General features: G+C 47.2%; 1 protein-coding gene across 1 annotated transcript in view; it reads right to left on the reverse strand.

The window, feature by feature from the left end:
* The window catches only part of TIE1 (tyrosine kinase with immunoglobulin like and EGF like domains 1), a 29,639-nt gene that overhangs the window by 716 nt on the left and 11,921 nt on the right, over positions 1 to 17,002 (reverse strand). The window contains exons 7-22 of the mRNA XM_069981298.1: positions 15,866 to 15,994; positions 15,297 to 15,442; positions 14,660 to 14,804; positions 12,651 to 12,809; positions 11,366 to 11,503; positions 10,472 to 10,762; positions 10,028 to 10,318; positions 4,611 to 4,804; positions 4,057 to 4,267; positions 3,541 to 3,651; positions 3,022 to 3,212; positions 2,686 to 2,799; positions 2,044 to 2,114; positions 1,871 to 1,911; positions 392 to 488; positions 199 to 298 (exon numbers count right to left, since the gene is read on the reverse strand). Of these exons, the coding sequence (XP_069837399.1) occupies positions 199 to 298; positions 392 to 488; positions 1,871 to 1,911; positions 2,044 to 2,114; positions 2,686 to 2,799; positions 3,022 to 3,212; positions 3,541 to 3,651; positions 4,057 to 4,267; positions 4,611 to 4,804; positions 10,028 to 10,318; positions 10,472 to 10,762; positions 11,366 to 11,503; positions 12,651 to 12,809; positions 14,660 to 14,804; positions 15,297 to 15,442; positions 15,866 to 15,994 (2,429 nt within the window). The remainder of the gene's footprint in view (positions 1 to 198; positions 299 to 391; positions 489 to 1,870; positions 1,912 to 2,043; positions 2,115 to 2,685; positions 2,800 to 3,021; positions 3,213 to 3,540; positions 3,652 to 4,056; positions 4,268 to 4,610; positions 4,805 to 10,027; positions 10,319 to 10,471; positions 10,763 to 11,365; positions 11,504 to 12,650; positions 12,810 to 14,659; positions 14,805 to 15,296; positions 15,443 to 15,865; positions 15,995 to 17,002) is intronic.

Here is a 17,002-nt window from a genome sequence, read left to right on the forward strand (position 1 = left end):
AGTAAATGGAAGGAAATGGCAGCTATCTGCCCCATAACCCACTATGAGTCCCCTTACCATTGTTTTCCATCTCCATATGGGACACACCACTATGATTTCTATAGGAGGGGGGGTTGATGTCATTGCCCCCACCACTATGGTTTCTATAGGGGGGTTTGATGTCATTGCCCCTCACCCCTTATAGCCCAGAGGTCCTACCTTCCTGGCCTCCAGCATGCGGATGAGTTGCAGGGATATCTGTGTGAATGGAGGCCGCTCATAGGGACGATCCCGCCAGCACTGCCGCATCAGCTCATATCTGAAACAAAAACATCAAACAGGACCCTAAATCAGATCATGCCAAAAGGAGGAGCTGTTCTGTGTACTGACCGCCACACACAACACCACTTACACTTCATCATCACAGTTTCGGGGTTTCTCCATCCGGTATCCCTGGGGTAATTTTTCATAGAGCTCCGCACAGGTCATTCCGCAATATGGTGTCCCACCTGGAAACAGACATGAGGGGGCAGTGAGGAGCCAATCAAAGAATCTAGACCCCCTAATTGTCATCTGACCACAGAGGACCTGCTATCTGGAACAGGCCTCTCTCAGATGGACATCCCCTTTAAGTCTCCAGACCTTGATTACAATCGTTTGCAAGTTATTATAAGTAATTTAAGTAATATAAGAAGATATAGTAACTTTTTGGCAATTTTTTGTGGAAATTTTTTTTTCCGTCACTCTTCAGTTTTCAGTCTACAGAAGAGAAAAGTGTGTTTATTCCTTATGTTGTAGTAATTTTATTTTACAGGAGCTGATTAAAGGTCCACATACACTTTATACCAGGGATGGGGAACCAGCTATTGCTAAACTACAATTCCCATCAGCTTTGGCTGTCCAGGCATGATTGTAGTTTTGCAACAGCTGCGGGGCCAGAGGTTCCCCATCGCTGCTTTATACTTTGGTTGGGGAGGAAAGGAGAGATAACTGTCGAATGGTTATTTAGGCTATGTTCACACTACGTAAGTTTCCGGACGTATCGCGTTCCGTGAATAAGCAGCCGGAGATTTACGTAGTTTGCGTACAATGGAAAGTATACGATCTACGGCTGCACAGTTCACACTACGTACGAACTTACACCCGGATCGTGCACAGCGCCGTAAAAAATTAACCAGACCATTGTTTGAGGACGAAAATACCGTAACTTACGCCCGTAGCGTAACATGCGGTCCCGTACATAGTGGTGATTTCTTCATTTTTGCACTTTTCTTTGCCGATCCAAAAGGTTCTGTGGGGTGTCCGGGGCTAGCCGAAGATTTCCAAGTAAAAGACCGCTGTCAGATCGCTACGTAGGGCGCTCGGGAAGCGTAAGTAGACTCCGGGCTTAAGTTCACGGACCGTACGTAGCCGGCCGCAACTTACGTAAATCCCCGGCCGGAGTTTAACACGTATATGTCCGGCCGCGAAAACATGCGGCCGAACATATACGTAGTGTGAACATAGCCTAAAGGTGTATGCCCACCTTAAGCAGCTTTCCCCCAGAGAGCAAGGTGTGAAAGTTGAGCTGTATTCAATGTTATACTCTTGCCATCTCTAGCCTCTAGTAGTACAATAGACCTGTCGGTAACTCCCCTGCCCTATGATGACAATAAGATGACTCTCCTGACCAAATCCTCTAATACTGAGATGACTCCGCTTCTGCTGTCCCAGCATGTAGAGCAAAGCTGGCAAGTGAACAGCTAAAAACAGGAACTTTTAGTCAATTGTGCACTCTAGTGGTCAACGTGAAGGCTGCAATCTTTCAAGATTTTTGCAAAAAAAAAAAAAGTTTTTTTAAAAAAATATTGTGCATCCTCTATGAAAAAAAGCCGAAAGATTCTTCACTTACCTAAACTGACAATCTCCCAGAGGAGGACCCCAAAGGACCAGCTGTTGAGGAAAGGCAAGAAAGGTTTAATTATATTATAGATCTGCTGGCATAAATTTGGGGAAGCATATTCATGTCCCTAACCTACCCCAGCCCCGCTCCCATCAGGGTATCCAACAGTATGTGGCACTTACACATCACTCTTTGTAGTATAGACACTGTAATTTAGGGACTCGATGGCCATCCAGCGCACGGGGAGACGACCCTGAGTGATAGAAACTGTCAGTAAGACAAGGAGCAAACAAAATTATTTGTTCAATTTTCTAATTTTTCTCTATCCTGGATCCAGTATGTAATTCAGGATAAGTAATATAATGTATGTACACAGTGACTCCACCAGCAGAATAGTGAGTGCAGCTCTGGAGTATAATAAAGGATGTAACTCAGGATCAGTACAGGATACGTAATGTAATGTATGTACACAGTGACCCCACCAACAGAATAGTGAGTGCAGCTCTGGAGTATAATACAGGATGTAACTCAGGATCAGTACAGGATAAATAATGTAATGTATGTACACAGTGACCCCACCAGCAGAATAGTGAGTGTAGATCTGGAGTATAATACAGGATCAGTACAAGTTTAGAAATTAGTAGAACTCAAGCATGCTCAGGTCTGTCCAAATCTGAGCATGCAGCATTTTATTACAAGAGGCTGAAGAAGTTGGATGCAGCCCTAGGAAGTCATGGAAAACATAGATACAGTCTATGGCTTCTTTAGCCACCGGTAATCTAATGCCTTTTTTTGTTTTACATTCAGCCGTGTACATCACTTACCATCGTCTTCTTCACGTAAACCTCTTCTCCCCTTGAAAGTCCAAAATCTGCAATCTTAGCTGCCAAATTTTCTCCTACGAGGACATTTCTAGCGGCGAGATCCCTGTGAATAAACTAAAAAGACAACAGAGATGAAGTGCAGATATACTTATCTATAGTGCTGCTCATCCTGATCTTCCTGGTTCATACCAGAACTTTAGGCCCTCACACAAGCAGGATGACAGAGGAGAAGAGGCAGTGAGCGATGGGACATTATATTGCAGCAGATGTCTGTGGTGACTTCCCCTATGTGCTGCCATTATAGATAGTCTCCCAGCATCATCCTCATCATCTCACCTGCTTCTCGCTGAGGTACTGCATGCCTTTTGCTACATCTGAGGCAAACTGCAGGAGCTGCTGTGAGGTCAGGGTGGACGCGGTCCCATGCTCCTTGGCGAATGCCGGATCTGTCTCCAGGACTCTGCTTTTTCGTAGGAAGTCCAGAAGGTTCCCATATGGGGCATATTCAATAGCGATATAGAGATATCCTACAAGAACCACAACATCATTGCTAGGTGAATTCTGAATGGACATCCTAATACAGCTGAGGTTCTGTTACACTTGTATCCAGCCTAGACATTTTATCCATTGACACAGAAAACGCTCAAGAAAAAAACATGGCAGCCAGATTCATCATAAATACACCTTGGTGGTGCGTTCACACCTACAGGATCTGCAGCAGATCTGCAGCAGATTTGATGCTGTGTTCAGTTATTTAAATGAAATCTGCTGCAGAAAATCAGCTGCAGATCCTGTAGGTGTGAACGCACCATTAATGCCCAGGGATAATGGCTGCCACCTTGCTGTGAGCACTACCTCTGTTCTCGCAGGCTCCCAGCAGATTGATGATATTCGGGTGATGCCCCAGTTTACACAGAACCTCCAGCTCTCCGGCAAAATCGCGGTGGTCGTTCTCCGACGCAAATTCTGAAGAAGAAATTGAAAGAGTTTAATTCAAGATACCTTTAGTGTGCGTTCACACCTACAGGATCCGCAGCAGATCTGCAGCAGATTTCATGGTGCAGATTTGATGCTGTGTTCATTTATTTAAATGAAATCTGCTGCGGATCCGCTGCAGAAAATCAGCTGCGGATCCGGTAAGTGTGAACGTATCCTAAAGGAACAATCCAGCCCCAGGCTGTTGAAGCTTTATCAGTGTGTATTGGAAACTTCTGAAACTTTGTAACAAACTGTAACACCATTCTTTTTATGATCTCTACTTGTTGCCCCAGAACTCCCGCTCGTGTCCATCATGTGACCCTATTGACCCTGCACGCTGTTCACACACATTGCAGATCTAAGGTCAGGGATTTACAATACAAACAACCTCACCTTTCAGCATTTTGATGGCAGCGCTCATCCGCACTCCATCTTTTTTGATCATGGCCTTTATGACCTGACCGAAGTTTCCTTCTCCGATCACATCTTCAAACTTGATGTCTGCCCAGTCCAGGATGGGGTAGGAGAAGGGCTCAGTCTGGGGTCTCGGCCGTCGACTGAGGGTCAAAGTCCCCGAACTGAACTGCAGGATGGTTTCTTCTCCCTAGGAGTAAATGTATCGGTCAGTATCATCACAAATGTCCCTGATCAGTTATAGATCTATAAAATTGTTATATATTGGCCCAGATTTATCAAAGGGAGTAAAATATACCTCGGTTTTAACTTGCCCACAGCAACCAATCACATCTGCTCTTTCATTTTACCAGAGCTGAAAGATGAGCTGTAATTGGTTGCTATGGACTATGGGGGAGTTTTGGCCACCACAAGCCCCAGGGCCTAGCTGCCACCTCTGCACCCCTATAGCTAACCCTTATACATGTTTGTTTGGTTAGGAATCGTAATAACACACTATATGATCTGATATTGCATTAGAGGGGGTCACTTACCGATCCAGACTGATACGTGAACATTCTTCTGCGATGGAATAAATTCTTTTTAATGCAAAAAAGGGCGAGAAGAGCGATGATGATGGTGAAACATGTAACGGACACTGAGCCAATGATAGCCAGGATGAGCTGTTGCCCTGAAGTGGAGGCTTGAAGACTACGAACACCTTCACTGGTGGCCATGATGGGCGTCTCTGTGGACATAAGTGGATCTTACTGCTCAGGACAACAGAGGAGAGACAGGCAGCAGGGAGGAGAGAAGTGAAAGGACCGATACAAAGCAGATGAGAGACAGGCTGAAGGGAGGAAAAAAACAGAGGAATAATAGGAGGAAGAAAAAGAAACAGGGAACTACCCCTGATGAAGCGTAAGTAGTGAAACGTACATAGGGACGGTTCCTGGGTGTACAGCAAACATGGGTAAGTGCAATAAAGACTGATGCTGTGTTAATAACTAGTCTCCTGGGCATTATATAAGCAAAGATATAGGGGGCCCAGTAGGGCTGGGCGGTATACCGCAAAAATACCGATACCGTCACTGGCGTCGGTTAACCGACCTCAACTGAGCCAGGACGGTATCTGCGGTATTTTTGTGTTTCCAAAAGAGCTTCTGCACGCAGTCGCGGCCCGGCGTGAGCGCTGCACGTTATGTGCAGGGACGCCGGAATCAGAGCGGGAGGTGGAGGAGCAGCAGGGCCCAGGTGAGAATGCCCGCCCCCGGCACCCGTCCAGTGTGAGCGCCCGCCCTCCCCCTGTCCCGTCCGGCGTCCCTGCACACACAGGACATTAACGTGCAGCGCTCGCCGGGAGGGGGAGTTGGGGGAGCGGCACCAGTCCTGTCCGAGCGCCCTTCTCCTCCGGCCGGCGAGCGCTGCACGTTAATGTCCTGTGTGTGCAGGGACGCCGGTGTGCGCGCGGGAAGTGGAGGAGCAGCAGGGTCCAGGGGAGAATGTTCCTGAGTGATCCTGTCCTGTCCGGCGTCCCTGCACACACAGGACATTAACATGTGCAGCGCTCGCCGGCCGGAGGAGAAGGGCGCTCGGACAGGACTGGTGCCGGTCCCCCCCCTCCTCCCGGCGAGCGCTGCACGTTAATGTCATGTGTATGCAGGGACGCCGGTCAGATCTCAAGGTGGAGGAGCATATGCATGCAGCTCCCTGTGTACCCAGCCACCCCTGCCCGCCCCCCTGTGTACCCAGCCACCCCTGTCCGCCCCCCTGTGTACCCAGCCACCCCTGCCCGCCCCCCTGTGTACCCAGCCACCCCTGCCCGCCCCCCTGTGTACCCATCCACCCCTGCCCGCCCCCCTGTGTGCCCAGCCACCCCTGCCCGCCCCCCTGTGTGCCCAGCCACCCCTGCCCGCCCCCCTGTGTGCCCAGCCACCCCTGCCCGCCCCCCTGTGTGCCCAGCCACCCCTGCCCGCCCCCCTGTGTGCCCATCCACCCCTGCCCGCCCCCCTGTGTGCCCAGCCACCCCTGCCCGCCCCCCTGTGTGCCCAGCCCGCCCCCCTGTGTGCCCAGCCACCCCTGCCCGCCCCCCTGTGTGCCCAGCCACCCCTGCCCGCCCCCCTGTGTGCCCAGCCACCCCTGCCCGCCCCCCTGTGTGCCCAGCCACCCCTGCCCGCCCCCCTGTGTGCCCAGCCACCCCTGCCCGCCCCCCTGTGTGCCCAGCCAGCCCTGCCCGCCCCCCTGTGTGCCCAGCCACCCCTGCCCGCCCCCCTGTGTGCCCAGCCACCCCTGCCCGCCCCCCTGTGTGCCCAGCCACCCCTGCCCGCCCCCCTGTGTGCCCAGCCACCCCTGCCCGCCCCCCTGTGTGCCCAGCCACCCCTGCCCGCCCCCCTGTGTGCCCAGCCACCCCAGCCCGCCCCCCTGTGTGCCCTGCCACCCCTGCCCGCCCCCCTGTGTGGCCAGCCAGCCCTGCCCGCCCCCCTGTGTGCCCAGCCACCCCTGCCCGCCCCCCTGTGTGCCCAGCCACCCCTGCCCGCCCCCCTGTGTGCCCAGCCACCCCTGCCCGCCCCCCTGTGTGCCCAGCCACCCCTGCCCGCCCCCCTGTGTGCCCAGCCACCCCTGCCCGCCCCCCTGTGTGCCCAGCCACCCCTGCCCGCCCCCCTGTGTGCCCAGCCACCCCTGCCCGCCCCCCTGTGTGCCCAGCCAGCCCTGCCCGCCCCCCTGTGTGCCCAGCCACCCCTGCCCGCCCCCCTGTGTACCCAGCCACCCCTGCCCGCCCCCCTGTGTACCCAGCCACCCCTGCCCGCCCCCCTGTGTACCCAGCCACCCCTGCCCGCCCCCCTGTGTACCCAGCAACCCCTGCCCGCCCCCCTGTGTACCCAGCCACCCCTGCCCGCCCCCCTGTGTACCCAGCCACCCCTGCCCGCCCCCCTGTGTACCCAGCCACCCCTGCCCGCCCCCCTGTGTACCCATCCACCCCTGCCCGCCCCCCTGTGTACCCATCCACCCCTGCGGGCCCACCTGTGTACCCATCCACCCCTACCCGCCCACCTGTGTACCCATACACCCCTGCCCGCTCCCCTGTGTACCCATCCACCCTTGCCGGCCCCCCTGTGTACCCATCCACCCTTGCCGGACCCCCTGTGTACCCATCCACCCCTGCCGGCCCCCCTGTGTACCCATCCACCCCTGCTGCCCCACTGTGTACCCATCCACCCCTGCCGGCCCCCCTGTGTACCCATCCACCTCTGCCCGCTCCCCTGTGTACACCCCTGCCCACCTCCCCGTAGAGAAGATAGATAGATAGGAGATAGATAGATAGATAGATAGATAGGAGATAGATAGATAGATAGATAGATAGATAGATAGATAGGAGATAGATAGATAGATAGATAGATAGATAGATAGATAGATAGATAGGAGATAGATAGATAGATAGGAGATAGATAGATAGATAGATAGATAGATAGATAGATAGATAGATAGATAGATAGATAGGAGATAGATAGATAGATAGATAGATAGATAGATAGATAGATAGATAGATAGGAGATAGATAGATAGATAGATAGATAGATAGATAGGAGATAGATAGATAGATAGATAGGAGATAGATAGATAGATAGATAGATAGATAGATAGATAGATAGATAGATAGATAGGAGATAGATAGATAGATAGATAGATAGGAGATAGATAGATAGATAGATAGATAGATAGATAGATAGGAGATAGGAGATAGATAGATAGGAGATATAGGAGATAGATAGATAGGAGATATAGGAGATAGATAGATAGATAGAAGATAGGAGATAGATAGATACATAGATAGATAGGAGATAGATGATAGATAGATAGATAGATAGATAGATAGATAGATAGATAGATAGATAGATAGATAGATAGGAAATAGATGATAGATAGATAGATAGATAGATAGATAGATAGATAGATAGATAGATAGGAGATAGATAGATAGATAGATAGATAGAAGATAGATAGATAGATAGATAGATAGATAGATAGATAGATAGATAGGAGATAGATAGATAGATATAGATAAAGCAGCAAGAGTCCGCAGCACACCAGCATGTAGTGAAGAGTGGTTCATTCCATCAAATAAGGTGCAGGATACGACGTTTCAATTCACTCCAGAATCATTTTCAAGCATGCTTATCTCTTCACTATATGCTGGTGTGCTGCGGACTCTTGCTGCTTTGTATTTTGGGACCCCCTGCCAAAGGCCTTTCTGTGTTCAGCACCCTCTACTTCAGCCTTGGATGTGCGTCTGTCACGAACGATAGATCGATATCTTTACAGCATGTCAGTGCAGTGCCATCTACAGCCCCCTATAATGTACGTCCCTGTACTGTCACCTGTATATACTATATATATACCCATCATACATACTGTATATACCCATCATATATACTCTGGGTACCTATAGTACATAGCTATATACCTGTATATACACGTCCTGTAGTGTGCACATAGCTGTATACCTGTATATACACGTCCTGTAGTGTGCACATAGCTGTATACCTGTATATACATGTCCTGTAGTGTGTACCTAGCTTGGGTTGCTGCTCATTGAGTTACTGTACTTTTTTTAACTTTATTGAAACAAACTATCCCCAGTTTGGCACGGCCGAGTGGGTGTGGCCTGTAAAAGGGGTGTGGCTTACAAAGGGGGCGTGTCATAGTTATCGTCCAATTATCGTTACCGCAGCTACATATGCGATAAACCGCGATATTGATTTAGGCCAATATCGCCCAGCCCTAGGGCCCAGTGAGATTTCCTGCTTTTATAAGAATCTCAGGCAATATTGTTATGTGTATCCCCTTGTATTACTGAATTGGAGGCTATAACAGTGGATCATGTCTTATAGCCATAGTATTATGGATAAGTTATACTAGCTGACACCATTTTTATTGTATTGTATTTTACTTTTGTGATCATTGTTTTAAATTTACTTCATATAGAATATACAGTAGGTTGTGTGTATTGGTACCTTCTTAATGCATAATAAAAATTATTTTGATTTTTAATGAACTAAGCCCATATTTTCTTTCGTGTAAAATCCGTGTAGTGGGTTGTTTTATTGATAGGGCGACATCTAGTGGTGTAGTGTAATACTGCAGCCCAGGTTTTAGATCACTCCGTTTCCCCTATCTCAAACTTTTTGTGTATATATAACTGAATGTATATAGAAGAGACAGACAGCAGGTAGAAGAAAAGGGGTGGACACTGGCGCAAAGCTAAGTAGAAACAGGTAGGAGAAAAGGGATAGAGACTGACAGAACAGGAGAGGCAGACAATGAACGGGAGAAAAAAGAGGTACTAACACAGCAAGGAGGAAGGAGAAAGGGGCAGAGACTGACATAGACTGTCAGGGATAGTTGCAGAACACAGAAGTTTACTTAAATAGTTTCTCAAAGGCACAGTTCAGTAGAATACACAGCTGCTGTTCACAAGGTGTGGTTTTAGCTTGAGAATTGGTCTGTCAGCATTTCCCTTTAGAATACTTATTGCCTGGAAGGGAGGCACTATCCAATATGTGTGGCACTCTGGGGAGACATTTGGAAGGGCCCAGAAGCAGGGGAGGTGCGCTGACAGATTGACTCTCAAGCAAGTGGCAGGGAAAACTAATGTGCAGTAAGTCACATACACACTTAACCATTACTCCTACTTCATCTTGTGATTGCGCTTAATTGATAACATACAGTGACATCTACAGGCCAAATGCAGTAATGCAACTTTCATCTTCAGATTACCCCTTTAGGCCTGAATAAAGACTTAGAAATTGATGCCTGACATCTATACACATACAGCAGCAGTGGATAATAGGGTTCTGGGACACTGCAGTAGTATTGCTGTAATGGTAATGATGATAATTACCTTATTATTATATGGTTAGTGTTAGTATTATGATCATTAATATCAGTAATAGAATCCAGAGAGCATGCTCACCATCGCTGTACGTCCCTGCGGTCACGCTCTGGCTCCATTCTCCAGGGACCCTGGAGTTTGCTCGGACTCTGAACTGGTACAAGGTGCTGCTGTTCAGGCCGCTGATGATGAACCAGGTCTGGTTGTAGCTCTTGGTGTCGGCCCATTGCTGCTCCCCAGGTGCCCCCAGCCTTCGGCTCTCCACCGTGTATTTGATGATCCCTCCATTGGGATCATCAGGGGGAGACCAGATCAGCTTCACGCTCTCCCTGGAGAGGGGGTCGGCATGGACGTCCTTGGGCGGTGATGGACCTGGAGACATAGAGGTTGTAGTAAAAGAACCTGAACGAATAACTCAGTTTGTGGGCAAAAATTGTTGGAAATGTTGAAGAGTTGAACAATTTGCACAAAAATGTACAACTTTTCTTAATTGTGCAGACGGAGATTGGCTGGGGCTTTTCTCACCTTTGCTGTTAAGTACAATGACATAAGGGTCAGACGGGGGCCCCAGGCTGGTGCAGTGATAGATGAAGACCCTAAAGGTGTACTCCGTCCTGTAGCTGAGGCCGTATATCCGTGCGGACATGACGTCTATGGAGGTTATGTTCTCCTGGCGGATGATGCGATTAGCGGGGTAATAAATCCGGACCAGGTAACCACCCCCTACAGTGCTATAGGAGGGCAGCTGCCAGTTGATGTATAAGATGTTGCGGTCTTCTATGGCGTAGCCCTTGATTTCCGGCTTCACTGTGGGCTCTGTAGAGAAGAAGAAGAAGAAGAAATAATCATAACTGGGAGAATAAAGATGATCGGATGTATCACAAAACAACAAATTAAGTAAAACAGCGAACCGCTTTAATTAATAAGCTTTTACCGTTTTTTGTATACAGCTCCTGTGCAGAGATATGTGTCTCCATTGTTACAAACTCTGTGTAGTCAAATCTTGCAGTCCTGTATCACTCTCTTGCTAGCAAGATGAGGGGCTCATAGACAGTGCAGTAACACATGCATGATTCGACTACACAGGGTTGGTTTGGAGTCTGTAACCATGGAAACACATAGCTATGCATAAGAGCTGTATACACAAATTATTAGAATATTTGTTATAAAGATTGTTTGCAATGTTATTCTTATTTTTAGGTGCATGCAGTCAAGTGGTTGAAAAAGTGTACACTGGTGGTCATAGTTGGTACTGCATGCTTTAGCTGCATATTCAGGACAATAATTTAACAATTTTTATGGACCAGTATATTTCCATAATTTGTGACTCCTACCAGTATAGCGTAAATACAGAAATAAATCACATCGTATACTATGGTGCAATGTGAAAGAGCTGAAGCAAACAATGAGTCTATTTACCTATACAGTCTGTATGTAGCACGGCCACCGGTCCTAGAGGTCCTTCTCCTCCAGCTCCTGGCCGACTCAGCTGAAACTGCACCAGGTATGCAGTGACCGGCTTCAGGTTGGGAAGAGTGATGTTATCTTTTGGATCCACTGAAAAGAAGAGAAGATTTATAATCTTGTATAATTCATCCTATATTATACTCCAGAGCTGCACTCACTATTCTGCTTGTGGAGTCTCTGTGTACGTACATTACATTACTTATCCTGTACTGATCCTGAGTTACATCCTGTATTATACTCCAGAGCTGCACTCACTATTCTGCTGGTGGGGTCACTGTGTACATACATTACATTACTGATCCTGAGTTACATCCTGTATCATACTCCAGAGCTGCACTCACTATTCTGCTTGTGGAGTCTCTGTGTACATACATTACATTACTTATCCTGTACTGATCCTGAGTTACATCGTGTATTATACTCCAGAGCTGCACTCACTATTCTGCTGGTGGAGTCATTGTGTACATACATTACATTACTTATCCTGTGCTGATCCTGAGTTACATCCTGTATTATACTCCAGAGCTGCACTCACTATTCTGCTGGTGGGGTCACTGTGTACATACATTACATTACTTATCCTGTGCTGATCCTGAGTTACCTCCTGTATTATACTCCGGAGCTGCACTCACTATGCTGTTGGTGGAGTGACCAAATCAAGCTCAATACATATGTTGAATAAACAGGGAATGCTGAGAGATTTCAGCTCTGAATCCCACAGGATTGTGAGTGCAGCTCTGGAGTAAAACACTAGTTAGTGAAGATGAATGTGAATGTGCAGATAACAATAATGGTGCATGTTCCCTTTAATATTTTGTGACTTTCTGCTTCTATCTATGAAGAAAGAATATGCAAAGTAGCTCTCACACCTCTTAAGCAAAGAGATATCCCTTCAAGTCAAGTCTCGCTCAGTCAAGGAGCCTTAGAACATTGACTGGAGATTTTATGCCAAGCCAAACTATCTCTCCAAAAGGAAAGATTTCCCATCTGCAGATAGCTGTTTCGGGTTTTTGACCCTCATCAGTGCAGAGCAGGGTGTGTGTGAGAGCTAATTTTCATATTCTTTCTTCCCAGAATTCCTAGTGGAGCAGCAATGGTCTGTAAGTCTCCACACGTCCTTGAGACGGGCTCTCCTTAAGGAGAGTCATTACCCCTTTGACCTGCTTCTATCTATATAATTTTTCCAGTATACAGAACACTTGTCCCCAAACTACAGATCCAAGGAACGTTCTCATACCTACAATGTTGGACCAGTAGTCTGTACTTTCCTTGGGTCGATACAACAGCTTGATGGATGATATGGGTCCATCCCCTGTAAAGTTACGAAGAGGAGCGAGGATTAGGTGTCGGCTGCCCCGGACCAGCAAACGCGGAGGCTCCAGAGGTTTGGGGGGCACTAAAAGAAAAAAACAGCATCAATAGGGCAGGTCACATGGCTGGTTTAGGAGGGGAAGGGGGTTACGTTATATCCAAATTTTCTTTACAAGAAAATTTATCAAAGTTCTTTCTAGTTCTAAAACCTGCAGTACCAGTTATGACCGCCAGGTGGTCTGTGAGTCAAATGTATTGCAATCTGTATCTTACACTGTCCAATAACTATCTTGTGGGTCAAGCTGTTTACATACTTTGTATTTCAGTAATATTGCTTGCTGTCAGTGAATGGTAACATTTCTTTTGTATTACTGAAGCACTGACCCTGAACAAGCCTCGATCAGACAGCTGAAGCAATCCCTGAGCTAGCTACCTCAGAGGTCATTAACTTATCACAAAGCTAGTATATATAGTGGGGTGGGGCTAGTTGAGGTGAGTTCAGACTCCTGTCCGTGTTGGAGAAGGAGTGTATAACAGAGCGCCTGCCGTAGAAAATCTTTCAGTCCCTGGCTTGAGACCATGACCCATTCCCAGGACTATGCAAAAAATTATTTTTCTTTCTACAAGCTTCATCTTCCTAGCCATGTCTGGCTAATGCCTAAAGGTGGTAAGGCTTTGGTTAAGGGATTGAGGGACAAGCCTGTCTATGCTGGATGGTTATTCTTTTTTTATCTGGTTGATCACTCCAGGTACAAGTCAGCAGTTAAAGGGATAGTGCGGCGTTTAATATTTATTCACAAAATATTTAAGTTAAGTGAAGGGCCCCCTTCCCTGTGTGTTGCATTATACTTATGTATTCGCTGTCGACCCCGGCCGCCTTCTTGGGTCGACTACGTCATCTTCGGGAGGCCTGCCAAACCACTCCAGCTGTCCCTTATGCCCGCCCCCTCTGCCGCATCATCAGCTGCTCAGTCCCGAAGATGACGCAGTTGACCCAAGATGGCGGCCGGGGTCGACAGCGAATACGTAAGTATTAAGTAAGTAGGTAAGTAGTATTATGCACCACACTTCCGGGGTGGGGGGAACACAGGGAAGGGGGCCATTCACTTAAAAAACACACATTACAAAGTTGTATAACTTTGTAATGTGTGTTATTTAGTGAATAAATATTAAACACCGCACTACACCTTTAAGCTAAGTGCAATAAGCCAAATTTTAACTGCAAGCTGCTAGGTTTCCTAGCTCTACCCACAAAATCATTGGATCTGTGTCACTCTGTGCCCATAGACAGCATCAGGCAGAAGTTCATACTTATCGGTGTAGGTAACTCTTCTCTAAAGAGCCGACAGCTGAGAATTCTAGGATCTAGACAGGGCCCCACTACCCTGAGCTAGCTGTAATCCCACTACTGTCTTTAAGTCACTACAGCCAAGGTTAAGTCTATTTCAAGTAGCTACTGTATGCAAAAACTGTCAAGTGTTTATCTCTATTTTGCTCCCAGTGGCAAAGCTGAGTTGGAATAGTATTGTCTATATTGTCCGCTACTCAGTACTTCTTGATACGCAACACCTGCTCCAGGATCCAGTGACGTCACAACTCGGCTGATGGATTGCTCGCTCAACCAACCAGTAACTGGGATGGGACACTGCAGTGATTACCGATTGGCGGATGGGGCAATCCATCAGCCGGGTCAGGTCATTTTCTCCCGAGCTGTGACGATATTGGAACTCAGAGGAAAATGAGTTCCAACCAGGAGCCTGGAGGCTGTGATGCAGCACGGTCAGTGGCACGGGGAGAGGTTCGAAACACTTGTTTATCATGTTCCCCCTGCTGGAAAACTTAAAAATTCGCTGGAATTCTCCTTTAAGAACTACAAAAAGTAAGCACAAATTATGCTGCATGCTGCATTCTAGAACAATGATCATAATCACTTACGTTTGACCAGCACTTGAAATTTGCGACTATCCTGCCCCCCGCTGGTGGAAACACGACATTCCCAGAAGCCATGGTCAGACAGCGTCAGAGCAGGGATGTTGAAGTTACAGGTGCTGCGTTCTGAGTCCATCACTGCCTGACTGGCCTGATGGGGAGAAGATGGGGCAAAGATTCGTATTTGGTCATGGAACTGTGGAACTATAAGTCCCAGCTTATCCTGAGGCTAAACAACTGAAGGTGCAGACCACTGCTATATAGAATGTATATACATTATAGAAGTGTTCACCAAGTGCTCTCCAGCTGTTGTACAACTACAACTACCATCATTTCCCTACAATAATACTACAACTCCCATCAACATCTCCAGTCCCAGTTTTTTGTATGGGATACATTTGTGAGCATGCTCAGTGGGCTAACTCCACAGGTGAGGGGGATGCTGAGTTGCCTGTGATGATAAGGAGGACACTGTCGGCTTAGTTATAACCCTATTGGTGAGAATGGAAACTGCAAGATTTCAGAATTATTTTATAATACAGACAGTAAAATGGAAAATTTTGAAAATATCAAATATTCTTAAAAAATATGATTAAAATAAAAACCTGATTTAGATGGTAGGTCATTGTCTGGTGACACTTACGCTGAGGACTGACCCGTCTGGGCGGCGCAGCACAATACTCTCCCGTACCGGCTGAGGCTTCCCGGACGCAGCACACTTTAGGATCGCTGCAGAATTCAGATTGAACTCGACTTGGGTCGGAAGATCAATGATCTGAGGAAGATGATCTGTGAGGAGGAAGATAACACAGAACAATAGATATTATACTAAGTCAGTGCCCCCATTCTGTGACCCTAAGGAAAGGTTATTATGGCCTCCACAAGACCATCACACTACTTCCTGGCATACTCTGTGCTTCTGGGGGCCCTAATCATTCCAATATATAGAATTCCATGTAACAACACACACCCCCTCCAAAAAAAAAAAAATAAGCCCTCCACCTGAAATACTCTGTGCTGTTGTGTATCCATTTCACACTGTATAGCTTAGGTTGTAGCTTAACATGAAAGAAATTTTCATCTCCGTCTCCTGACATACTCTCCACTATGTTACTCTTAATATGTGACCACATGACCAGCCTCTTCCTCTGCTGAAATAATCTGTGCTGCTGTGTCAGTTTCCCCCGAAAATATTTTATCAGGTATCCATACCCGACTTCTCGCAGTGCTGCCCATGCCAGCCATTGGGGCACACACAGCCGCTGAACCTGTTACAGGACCCCCCGTTCTGGCACTTGCACTTCAGGGCACAGTCGGCTCCGTACATTCCTGGAGGACACTCTGAATTGAAAAAAAAACAAAACATTAAACACGTTAATTCAAGAAGGAAGTTGTAAGTAAGTCAGGTGTGAAGAAGTAAGTCAGGTGTGAAGAAGTAAGTCAGGCGCGAAGTGCCAGGGCGATGCCAATGCATCCCCGGGGCAGGGAAATATATCCAAACCAGTTTATCAGTAATTGGGATTAATCAAAACTGCGCCCACAATGTCTGCACATCTGTACGTCTCTATTATAGCAGATATGTGGGTGACAGGTGGCATGCTGACACCCAATTCATCAGTCTCCTCCCATAATCCTGTAAACTGATATATAAAAAAATCGTCTAGGCCAGTAAGGGAGCTAAAAAGATCATATGGGCAACAGCTGTGGTGCCCCAGGGAGGTGAAAGAGTTGGTGGTCTGGGACAGTCACTATGTTATGGCTATCATCCCTGGTGGGCTAGGGAAATAAAGCAGTGAAAGGGAATGTATGGCCTAGATTTGTTTTTACTGATAAATCCAGATACTGATTGTACAGATTTAAATAGTTAAAATGATTAAAAGAACATAATTAACAATAAAAACATGATTTAAACAATCATTCATTTTCTTATGACACAATAATGTATAATATGGACTACAGCCCATGAAAGGGTTAATAATACCGTCCCTAGGAGCTACAATAGCTACAAGGGTTAATTATAACATACAGTATGTAGGGACCTAAGGAAGTGGAGTTAATTATGGCAGGGCAACAAACATGTTCAGGAATTATCCCTGGTTGGCTAGGGGTTAATGATGATGTCCCTGGTGGGCTAAAGTAGTAACAAGATTAATGATAACATCACTGGAGGGCTAGGGCAGTGGAAAGATTCATTCTATCACCCAGTGTTGTCTACAGCAGTGAATATGTTAATGATATCATCCCCAGTGGGGTCTAGGGCAGTGAAGGAGTTAATGATGACATCCCTGATGGGTTAGAGGAAAGGTAAAGATTAATGATAATATCCCTGGTGATCTGGGGCAGTGAAGT

This window comes from Dendropsophus ebraccatus, chromosome 8, assembly GCF_027789765.1.
Source record: "Dendropsophus ebraccatus isolate aDenEbr1 chromosome 8, aDenEbr1.pat, whole genome shotgun sequence".
Lineage (NCBI taxonomy): Eukaryota > Metazoa > Chordata > Amphibia > Anura > Hylidae > Dendropsophus > Dendropsophus ebraccatus.